At 36.9% G+C, this 12,655-nt stretch overlaps 1 protein-coding gene across 1 annotated transcript in view; it reads right to left on the reverse strand.

Annotated features, from left to right (window-relative positions):
* Positions 1-2,079: 2,079 nt before the first annotated feature.
* LOC104390381 (inactive N-acetylated-alpha-linked acidic dipeptidase-like protein 2) overlaps positions 2,080-12,655 on the reverse strand; it is a gene marked incomplete at its 5' end in the record, with an annotated part of 66,846 nt that continues 56,270 nt past the window's right edge. Inside the window, one exon of the mRNA XM_009999494.1 lies at positions 2,080-2,483. Coding sequence (XP_009997796.1) covers positions 2,285-2,483 — 199 coding nt within the window. The remainder of the gene's footprint in view (positions 2,484-12,655) is intronic.

A 12,655-nucleotide genomic window follows, 5' to 3' on the forward strand; every position in this document is an offset into this window, starting at 1 on the left:
GTTACATTAGAGGTGGTTCTGGCAGAACATAAATACTAAGACTGAAGAAGCAGTTCTAAAATTCACCTGGCAGAGTTAAAGAAAGTGTTCCTCTCTATTTTTGGTCTGTTAATGGTACCTGACCCTCTGTCTTTTAAGATCACAGACTGGCTCCACAGCAAGTAAGCACCCTAAACAAAAGATTTTACTAAGTGAACTGTTGGAAGAGTGGTCCCTATTAGAAAACACAATTCAAATGTACTGAGCACAGTACATCCCCAAATACTATCACAAAATAAACATACAACTCAAACGTGGCTATTCCAACCATTTAAATATTACAATAATAAAAAACTATGGAAACAAGGGGATGAACAAACATTGTAAAAAAATACTACTCCTCAGAAGTCAAATTCCTTTTGCAGTAAAAAGAACTGGCATCAGCATTAGCAAAAGAATAATTAGATATGCTTCCTTATCAGATGCCAAGTGAAGGTAAGAGATAATATATACTAAATTCATGCAATCACGCTGACTGATACTGAACATATTCCCACTTCAGTTGTAGCTGTACAACTGCACAGCCCCACCTCTGCTCAGACCTGGGATGCTTTTGCCCATGTTATGAGAATAACTTGCAAAGAAATGTAACAAAAGCATAGCTGCATGTACCTGGTTCTGGGGCACTGCTACTAAAGGCCCATTAGCCGAGGACGTTTAGAAATAGAAACCCAGATCTGCAAACAATTCTCATTTCTTGCTATGTGAAACAGCACTTCAAAAAGTCTTGTACTGTTTCATGAACTGTCACCCTTTTCACCAACTTGTACACTTCAACATTTTCCTGAAGGCAATTTTTTTAACATTAATACAGATACTTTTCTTATTGTTATTGCGACTCAAAATGTTTCTGTAATGTTTCCATGGCAAACTGGGTAACAATGCTTTTAACATTTCAGTCGAATTAATTATATTCAAATTCTAAGTATTTGTATTAAAATAATTTTTTAAGCTCTAACACCAGCATCATCTGAGATTGTAAAACTCTAAACCAAACAGGACTTAACGATTTGAAAGGTTTATCTTATGAAGACCTGCAGTTCTCTAGTATATTACTCCCTTAGAGGCCAGGACACTGAATCTCCTGATCCTTTCATTCACACATTACTTCAGGCCAACAAGGTGATGGTGAGATTACAGCCTTTGTAGAGGGCTTCCACCAATGCAAAGTAGATTTGATTTTTAGCCCCACATTGTGCTTTACCAGCTTGTACCTTCAGAGGTGAATTCCTGCTTCTGCAGTAGGGAAAAAAAATATGTTTTGCTTGTGCTTTTTTACAACAATCCAGGTCCTATAAGCCAGGCACTACTGATAGAATGATCTAGCCTGGAATAGTGGTGGAATCCCAAAAATGTTCCCAGAACTTTGAGGTCTTTTTTTCTTTTACTGCTTCCTGAAAATTTAAGGAGACCTTGAAGTGAGCTGTTTTGACAATGTATAAGCTTGTAAGGCCTGTAGCCTTAGAAGACTAGGCAGTTCTTCAACTTAGCATAAAGATTCAAAGTTATTCTTGTACAAATGTGACTACTGATTTAAACCTTTCAAATAATTTAAAATAATCACAAAAAAAACTTATCTCCAACAACTACTAGAGAAAACAACTCTTTTTCAGACAGAAATGGGATAATAAAAGTTTTTCTGTATTCTCAGAACTGAGGTATTTATTGTTCCACAGGTGTAAATATGTTGAATTGCACTGGTAAGGGTGTTTTGTGCATTTCTTGATTAACTCCACTGCTGGATACCCAAGGAAAAGCCATATCCTTTAACTACTTACTCTGAAAGGAGTAAGGAAGATGAGTTTGCTGAGGAAGAAACACAGGAGTATAATTAAGTCACATTTTTCTGACCGAGTAGGCATGGAAAGCTCACCTGCATATACATCTGGGGCAACTCAGAACAAGGTCTTCAGCATATTGCAGGATGTGCTTGGTACTTTACAAGATTGAAATCTTCATAAAAATATATTTTACATACAAAAATACAGCAGATGTCCTTCCAAAAATCATATCTTAAATGATATTCCCTCTCATTATGTTTTATACATTCAGAAACAGACATTTGAGATATGCTGTCAACAGTTCAAAAGACTGTTTCATATTTATAAAAACATGCATTGTGGTACCTTTAAGCATCAACTGAAAGAAAAGTTGAGAAAGGTTTCATCCTCAGAGAAATTCTGGTCCAAGTCGAACTTTTGTTTAGCAAGCTGTAAACAAGCATCTTAGAATGCAGAGAATCCTCTCATTTCTTTCCAGCTAAGGTAGCCTCAAACACATCCAGTCCTGCTTTGAAGTAAGCCTGAGCTGAATTGATGGTGTTCAGCACCTCTGACAAGGCTGCTTGAATGGTCTCATTTGACTGATGTAGTTTGCAGTGCTCCAGTGCCTCTAGCAGTACTGAAAACTGGCTTGTCCTTTCATCTAGTCTGTAAAGAATATTTCTAAAAGAGAACAATGGAGAAGGGTAAACTTTTTACTCAAAACATTTAATCAGAAATCATCAAGAAACCCTGCAAGCATCAGCCACACTTTACAGATGAAACGTATTATGCACAGTAAAGCTAACCCATGTCAAACTGAAAGACAAATGAATATTTATAACACCTTTGTAAACTGCATCTGTTCATTGATCTAGGTGTACACACACTGTGTATGTACTAGGTGTGCACACAAATGTTCACTACATCCATAAAAAATGTATCACATTTCTCTTTGACCATGCCAGATTTTATTTAAAATCATGAGCCTAGCTTGACCTATCACACCCCTCATGAAGTATCACCTGGATTTAATTTATTCCCTTCTAAATACAGTTTGGTTATCACTGTGGACCCTAGGCACAGATTTAATTTTTTTCCTATTTGGTCCCATTATTAATTTCACAATTCAGAGGTGAAATTCTAGTTGCATTGAAGTCAATGGTCAAGCTCTCACTGCCCTCAGCAGAGCATTTAATTCATCAATAATCTTTTACGACATCACAACAAGAGCAACCCATATTTACCATTAAATACTTGAGGAAGGACATAAATGGAATGTACAGATAAACACATGTGAAAAAAAATCTGTGTTTTCCTATAACATCTGCAAGACTGTTTATTAGCTCATGTAAGGATATATGAAAAGGTAATGCTTAATTCCTGGGAACTGTTATCTGAATGAGGTGTTGAAGGCTCAGAATTCAAATCTAGTCAGTGATTTTAATGAGATACTTTGAAGCAGGCTATAAATGTTATCTAAAAGTGGGTGTAATCATTATCCTAATTAGAAAGCTTGTAAATATAAAAAATCTCCACCCAGGAGCTCCCTTGACTGTAAACAGAAATTACTGAAATTTGAAACAGGAAAGCTACATGTGATTTGGTGCAGGACTCTATCCTTAAATACAAGGCAGGTGTTCAGGGCAGGGGAGTTGTTCTTCCACAGAATGAAACCAGTAAGAAAGTAGGACAGCTTCAATACTCTGTAAGTAACCTAATTGCATAACAGAACAGGCCCGATGGCAACTTCAAACTAGTAATAAAACTGTCAAGTACCTACAACACAGATGATCATAAGTGTATCTTATTATTATATGAGTCAGCTAATTGCCAGTCTACAAGGCAGAATGGTAATGAAGTAGTCCAATAAATGACACCACAGAACACCTAAAATCTTCTGCCATGTCTTCCAGTTTGAAAAAATGCTTTGAATGAGGGACAATGTTTTCCAAAGACATGCAGTAACTCCTAACCTCATAACACAATTTTTCAGTTGTTATGTTTTTACCTATATAGGGTACACATCCAAGGCCAGCAATGTGCAGTAGGAATGGTCAGCTTTTTATCCCCTGACAGCAACACATCCAGCCATTTCAAGGCAATGCAATTCACAGCAGCTTTAAACAGAGGATGGAAACAGTTCTAACCCAACACGGCTGCAGGACAGCTTACACAGTTTAAATAGCAGGCTATCACTGACATAGATCACCCAGACTGAAACAGCTTAGGAGCACTTTAGGAAGAGCTCAGCAGGGACAGAAACCTCCAGCAAGAGGACAGTAACAAGCAGGTGTGGTGATAACTTCTTCAGCTTGCACTGGCAGCCAGAGGAGGACAAACTTCACGATTCTTCAGTTCTGAGCTGCCACTGCTGTTCCTTGAGCCTATGGTGCAGCTGACACTCAAAGGACTGTCCCCAGAGCATCTCCGTGACACAGTAAATGAAAACTGTCTATGTTGAGAACCAGATAAATTCTTGGTGGGTTTATTTTTAAGGATAGGCTGTGCTATGGAAAATACTGTAGTTTTCAAAGCAGGGATTGATTTTGCTTCTTCTGAAATCAATTCAGGGACTCCTGCTGAGATCTGTGTGAGCAGAAACAGGCTTTTGAAGAACACCCCTCTATAGTTCTCATAGTTCACAAGGAGATAGAAGCCTGTCCACAACCCCTCAAAGTCCTGGAATAGCAGGGGCAATGTTAGAGATAATCACATTACCTTCTATTCTTGGGAGGCATGTGACAGTCCTATCTGGTTGCTGGTGGCTGGGAGAATCTGAACAAGTTAGAATTCTGCTCCAAATGCCTACAACACTGGCATCTTGATCTCTATTAGGATCCCTCTATTCCTTTAGTGAGGGCAATTTCAACTTATAAAAATGTCGTAAGGCAATAACCATCAGCAGAGTAACAATAACTTAGGCTGCTACAAAACAGGGTATAAAGACAGCATGACCTGAAGACTGGAACAGTTAGGGACTGCTTAGAAAATGTCTGTGGTGAACCTTCTCCTACCCCATCTTCAAGTGTGCTCTAAACTAGCACACAAACTAAAAGGCTGTTTGCCTTGACATACAAGGATGTTAATATAGGTTTAACTCTACTGCTATGATTTTGGGATCACAGGTGATTCCACATTAAATCCAAAGGGAGCTGATGAATGAAACACATAAAGCAGTCTGCTTTCATAATTTAAAATAGTATCTTAACTTTTGCATAGTAATATGACTTTGGCATAGCTGGTAACACAGTATGACAGAACTAATTTCTGGTTTTATGTATGCAAATTATAATAAGTAACATTATACAGCAACTGGGGTTTTTTCAGATTTTCTGCTAGGATTTCTCACCAGGATATTATATTTTTCAATTACTTACCTTTCCTTGGCAAGCCATGCCAGTTCTTTGCTGCATAAGATGATTTAATTTTTTGTGCATGTTCATGGGAGTAAATTTTTACAATTTTACTTATCTCCAAGAAAAAAAATGCACCAGGAAAAGCATTCTTTGCATTTCCCTTTCTCTTGATAATGTTCATTTTTGAAGGCACTTTTCTTATATCTAGTAGTTTGGTTTTGTTCATGTTTGTAAAATATAAATTGTTATTAACTTGGCAAATTAATACATGCATTCTAATAATAATATATACAAGTTGGGACTTCCAGTTCCACCGGTGTTTATTTATTGTATTGTTTTATATTGTTACAAATTCTTCCTCTCTGGAAACTGCATGAGCTGATTTGTCCTAGTTTATGTACACTAGTTTGTAACTCAGAAAATGTTATGTTGAAGGTACAAAAAGCTTCTCTTCTTCCTCTGGGTGCCTTCTTTTTTTTTTTTTTTTCTTTTTGTTTGACACCCACATGCAGTTATTTTGCCCTACTTATTTTATTTCACAGTGCTATTGTAGCAGCAGTTTTAAAATAATAAAATTAAAGCTCTGAGCCATATAAGACTTACTTGTAACAGGACAAAATGTATGCAGTGATGATCTGTAATTACATGTCATTATAGCTGATCTGGAGGAAAAACTTTTTTTCTATAATGATACATTCTTGCTTGACTGAACAGTGGAAGTCACTGGCTCTAGGGCCATGTGATCAAACACTGTGCAGCTGACTAGGGAAGATGGGGATATGACAGCCAACATTCTAGGGCAACTTAGCTGTAAACACCAGTCTATTCCTTCACTATCCTAAGTCCCCACAAACTCAGCACATTGTATTTAAGGATCCTTTATTTGTCTTGTGTTGTTCCTCAATTCTGCTTGCTAGACATCCTTTCCTTTTTTAAGACCAATCCACTGCCTTCATTGAGTGCTCTCATTTATAGGACTGCAAATTGTTCCACTGGCATATATTACAGGAAGAAGTAGATTTTAATCATGTACATGCAAAGGTGAAAATCTGCCAGCAAGATACGTATTTGCATGGTGTTAGCAGTTGATGAGCTACAGATAATCTGAACATCAAACCTAATTAAAGACTAACCAACTTAAAGGCACTTCAAAGGCATTGTTGTGACAGTGGTAAACCAGGTAAATTCTGTTCCTGCCTGATAGAAATTTATCTTATGTTAGAGATAGGAGTTAGGACACCTCTAACTGAGTCAGTTATGGCAAACAGAGGTTATGGTAAGTCTGCATTTAACAAAATCCTTTTGGGATATGGGACTACAAGGAGGTAGTTATTACAAATCTGAATTCATTTCTGAGAGGCAAATTTAGAATAGAACTTGCTAAAAAAGGTTTGGTTTGGCTTGGCTTGCTTGACTGCCAAATAAACAAAGGAACAAGAGAAGCCAAAATGGAAAGATAGCTGGTTACAAGATATTATTAATAGCTGATTAATTGCCATCAGTAGAAAAGACTGACATAACATAAAGCTACCTGAATGTCAATCTAAAAGCAGGTTTCAAAAAAATATATGTTTTCAAGGGCTGAACATCAACATTACCTTGCATTCACAAATATCTGTCCCTATTGAAAATTTGCTAAGTTTAGGAAACTTACTTATTTCTTGCTTTGGAGTAAACAGGATCAGTAAGTAAGAAGACTCAGTTCTACAGAACTGAGTACAGAAGGATTTCACAGAACAGAAGAGGAACGAAAAAAAAAAAATTAGGATGCATTTGTTCTTCTGAAGTTGTGATTATCATTGCTAAAGAGCAGTCCTCTAGGCATGATTTTCTCTTGGGTTTTATAGAAATTAGTTAAGTGGCTTTATCTAGAAATTCCTGAAGAAGCCACAAAACACAATAGCAGACTTTTTGCCATAGAGCTCTCAAACCCTGTGTGCAGCTGATGGGAAAATGATATGTTCTCCGCAGAAAAGTAAAAATTCCTTGACAATCCTGCAATATTTTTTCTGTAATTTCTTAGAACAAGGACTTGCATCTATACTTACGAGTAATGATTCATTAAACAAAATTAATATAGTTATCGTAAAACATTAATTGCTGACATCAACTGGCATGAACTATCCTTTGCTAAATTTCAACTAATATAGCTGCAGGTAACAAATGTAGGCATGTTGTTCTCTGATTTATGTTACACTTGCTTTCCAAATGGAAGAAACATATGCTTATGCTGAATAATTTGGAGGAAATTATTTTTCTTTCCAGGATGTCTCAATCTGAAATACTCAAATTCAAAGCAGATGTGTTACTATATTGAAGGACTTGAGGGAAGTGAGTTAATAAAATTATTTCCAAATGTCTCACAGCTGAAGGTTTTACAGGGATTTCTATTTTGAAATGATGCAAACCATCTGACTCCTAAGGAGGAACCATTTCTAAACAAAGTAGCAAGCAGTGTCCAGTGTTTGATGCAGTAAACTGGCTTAACCTTGATCTCCACTTCTGATCCTGACTAGGTTTATCATCTTAAGAACTCCCATGCCATGAGATGGAAGACCATCATCCTTATAGCCAAAATATGAAGTATCACTATCATAAGAGTTAACTAGGGATAAAAAAAATTAATCTTTGCAAGCTCAGGACCATGTGCATTCATGGAAAGCATGAGGAATTGTACATCCTGGATAAAGTCTTGCCTTCAGGGCCACCAATGCTGTGTTAAATTACAATATAAATGATAATATTGACTGCCAAAACCATAACAGGTTATGCATACTACAGACAGAATTCTGTAAGTGTACAAATCAATTTAATTAAAAGGACAGCAGAAAATTAATGAGGAACGCATACAGGAAAAAATACATTCATGCACGTACACCCAGGTTTACCATTCATTTCAGGGAAGTGAGAAAGCTGGTTTCCAGCCATGACATAATCCCTAATTATAGTGGCTTTCTGCTCTTGCAGGTGTAATGCAAAGATTTTCATGTTCCCTGTTTAAATAAGCTTTAAAGTCAACCATAATTACATCTCTGCAGATGGCTAATTCAGTAGTATTTATGCAGCAAATGCTCTTTAAATAGTAAAAATTTACAAGACAACAAATACAGTCATTACTTCCTGGTCATTACATGTACTGGTGATTCCAAGGAAAAATCATTTGAATTGCCACTCAGATGGATCAGGTGCTTTGAGCGCGAGTTACACTTCCTATATTGGATCTTCTCAGTATTAAGAAAGGGCATAATTTAGCATGATTATCAGTCATGAGAAAAATAATAACCATAGCAGGAATTTTTAAGAGTATTATCAAACTAGTAATTGCTACTGATGTGTGCTAGGATAAACACGCTGCTCCACGCATGTTTGAATGTTAGAGTCAATATCCCAGCAGATTAAATTGTAACTATCAGGCCTAGAGAACAAAGCATCACAGCACTGTTCAATCACCCCTAGAGGGGCTGGGAGGACAAGGTCAGAACTCTTCCCAAAGTTGCCCTGTGCACAGAGAATGCTCATTCTTTTGCAATATTGTTCCTACAGGTCCATCACAAATATAACAGTTCCTACACCTCTCTAACTATGTCTGTTCTGAGGAGCTGCACTGATGGCAAAAGGTATCCTGGGGAAAGCTTCTTGTGTTATTCAGAGTTACAGCTTAATTTCAATACTACATCATGGTGATCCACTGAATGAGCAGATTCATGACTATCTTCTTCCTAGTCCCTGAAATCCCATTCTGAGTATCTGCACCATCTGAGTGTATAGGAAGTGATTTTAATTATATCTGGCTTCTTGTAGCTGCTCAAGAGAGAAGTTCCTTTTGTCCTCCCACCTACGCTATAGCCCCATGTGACAGTTGGGTACACAAGTTTAAATGGAATACAATGAATGAGATACTTTCAGTCCACTTTATATTAAGGTTGTTACTCTAGATTCTGCAAGTGACTTGGATGTATGAATCTGACTCACATTATGAATGTAAAATGCAATTAGTGTGCCAGACATGTAATTGCATTGTTTTAAAGCTAGAGATAGCTATACTAGTGCTATCAGAATCTAGTAATTCAAATGATTTAAGTGGAAATATTTCTTAGTTTGTCCCAACCTAGCTAAACTAACGTAATTGCTTGTCATGCCATTAACTAACTGGTTTGTCTCTGGTTTTACGATTAGAAAAAAATAACCTGACAGTTAAGAATTGTAATTATATTCTTATAAATTATTTTCTAATCAGGTGTGACCTGATCAGTATGCATTAACTAAAGATTTACCAAGCACTGCATGTCATCTCAGATCTTCTGACAGCAAATAGCTGCCACTGTTCACCTGTCTCATAAAAGTGCTTCCCACTTTCCTGGGAGGAACATAAAATCATCCTTGGAATACTTTGATGTTTTTGCCTTTTGACATCTGAGAACCTGCTGCAGTTTATCCACAAAACAGAAATAAATGGTGCTAAACGTATCTTTTGATTTTTCTTTCATTTCATTATGGCAAATTCAGAGTTCAAATCTATTATAGCTTGTGGGAAGGCCATATATGTTTTTAAGAACATATATACAGCAAGAGATTACAGCTGTGGTAATGAGGGTATAAAACAAATGAAAAAAAGACAGAAAAGATGCAGTAGTTCCCCTGTAGAGAACATGCACAAGTAGGTTGTAACCCTCTTCCTGCAATAAAGCAAAAAATCCACCTTTCTTTTTAAGTTCTAGAAGAGAAAACGTAGTGCAGATCCAGAGAGCTGTGAATTAAGACAAACACAAGCCTAAAAATTACGCCTGAACTTCAGCAAATTTGTCAAGTACTTTGATTGAGGTTGGGACTATGAGTCCAAATGGGCATACAGGAAGCAATCATTTTTTCATGAAGAATACGTGCTTTACTGTGCACACAAATCCTTCCTTCAGAAGACTGTAAATTACAGTATTTATGGAATCTTAATGATCTAAACACAGTTGGAGCCTGAAGGTCAAGGCTGCAAACTGCATCCTAAATTTCTGTTTACAGATGAAGCACAGTATTTATTGCTGCACTGCCTGTGCCACTATAGTTAAAGGGCTGCCAGCATTTCCATTATAAACCACTATTTCAAGGGTTTATAACTTGCTGATCAATCTTCAGACTGGAATGAAACCTGGCATACAAAGACTTGCCTGTGGGACTGATTTTTTTTTTGTTGTTGTTTTGTTTCTTTACAAAATTACAAAAAGAAAAGCTTAAATTTATACAAGAAAAAAAAATATTAAAGTGTATCAGTTTTTTTCAAGTACTTCTAGTGCTTCTGTGATACACAGAGCACAAAACAGATTCCTAACTGCAGCAATTAGTAGAAAGACTTTCAATCCCTAAAAAGTGAAAAAATGCCCAAATAAAGACATATTATTAGATGCTTTATTTTAAAAGAAACTGCACTGCACATTTGTAATGATAGAAAATCAGAAACTTATCACTGTCCTTGATTTGGTTTGCAGCAAAGGTAAATCCAGACCACAGTTACACACCTTGGCACAGTACAAAGAATACATAACTTTAAAATGAGTATCTAAATGATGATACACAGGGCATATGTTATATACTTCAGATGATGTCAGGTAAAATAGGTCAGAGTAAAGTAAAATCCAAAGTTTTCCCACTATTCTGTACAGGTTTAAGGGTGGCAAGCTGGACTGTATGAACAAGGCAAAACTGTATTATAAATGGTATTAATGTGATTGGGCTAAAGGACATAAATCAGAGTACCTACTACACAATTTAAGTGCTATAGCAACTACTTACTAATTGGCATTTAATAGATCTAGAACAATAACTAAAGCAATATTTTAAAGCTAGCTTAATGATTGAGCAGGGATTGAAGTTACTTACCCTACCTAATGACCCTAGTAGCTCCCTTTGTCTCTGAGGAGTAACGATTTGAGGGGTGTCCCTGCTCAAGGGGGGAACAATAAAAAATACCTCTTGGGAGAAGTGTGTAAGAATCCTGCCCGACCAAGAACGGGACCAGAGCGCCTGACTGGCAGTCATCTGTTGCTAAGGCAAACCTTGCTCAGCGATCCTTCTAGCTTAGCAATGTTCTGATCTCAAAATAACACTGTCTCTTTCTTTATCAGTCTTCTATGTGTCTCTCTCTTTGGATTCAGCTGGTCCAGAGTGTTTTCCACCACCAAAGCACAATGTGACCTTCTAGCATATCTGGTAGTTTTTTCACTAAAGAACACACCGAGTAGGGCAAATGTTGAGTCTTCTCTGTCCCCTCTGAGGCAGAGCATCCTGCTAAGAACCACAAACTCTAAAGTAACATTATAATTCACTGTTAAATCTTGTATTAAATGTCAGGAGGGGGAAAATTTTGTAAATTTTCACTCCACACTATCTATTTTGCCAGTGTGAACACTGTGCTCTGCACCAAAGTACTGCTGAGAGACAGAAGGTTAAAAATTTAATTCACATTATACCTGCACATGTAGCAATTACATCTTGATGAATAATTAACTTAATAATGCAAGAACTGCAGAAATTTAAATATTAGAAGACCTTAAAAACCCCTCTTATTGGAATCCTAAGTGTGGTAGAATTTATTTTTACAAATAAAGAATTGGGCCAGATTCAACACTGTGCTGTTGCAGTGCAACATAAACACATTACATGATATTAAGCAGTTTTATGGCTTCTTTGCAACACCATACCAGTTCAGACAAGACAGATGGCAGTGCTAAACCTGAAATGTTAGCCTTTATTTAATCACATTTTGGTTAATTTCTTCATATTACAAATCCAGTCACAGTGGGAAGGAAGTAAATTAGTTCCTCCCCAAATATTACTATTATATTTTCTTTATTATAGCTATAGGATTTTATTAAGTGACATGCTTGAGTTCACCACAACTACTTCTTTTAACTTTTATTTCTGTTACAAGGACTGCACTTGTTTTATGCTATTCCTAATGCTTGAAAGACCCTCCTCCTGATCCTGTAGCTTTCTGCTTTTCTTCCAAAGCCTGCTTCATCATCTATTTTGTGCCCACTCAAAACAATTACTTGCACAAGACATTTGACAATTTTTCCCACTGACTGCAATGAAGTACTGTTTTATTGCTTTAGTTACTTCTGGTTATAAGTACATTTATATTGCTAAGCAACATAGATGCTTAATTAATTTCTGTGTTCTGGCCCCTGTCTGTCTCCTGTGTATGTATGTTCACTTCTGAACTCTCTTTTCTAAGTATGCCAACCAGTTTCCCCTAAAGTATAACCTGGAATGGCTTTAGGGACAGTTTTACTTGGGGAAGCCTCATAAAGGGCAGCATGGAGCTATTGGGAAAGTATGGATGAGCTATTGGCTATCTTTAGCCACAGAGTCCTTCAAAATAACCCCAGCAGGCCTGGTGAAGTCAAGCAGCCCACATATGTCCTCACTCTAAAGCCCATTAGCATTCAAAACCTATTGTTGGGGTTAAGCTGTGAAACACTACATTGACAGGCAATACAGCACTTC

Source organism: Chaetura pelagica, unplaced genomic scaffold (genome assembly GCF_000747805.2).
Source record: "Chaetura pelagica isolate M959 unplaced genomic scaffold, ChaPel_1.0 scaffold1156, whole genome shotgun sequence".
Classification (NCBI taxonomy): Eukaryota; Metazoa; Chordata; class Aves; order Apodiformes; family Apodidae; genus Chaetura; species Chaetura pelagica.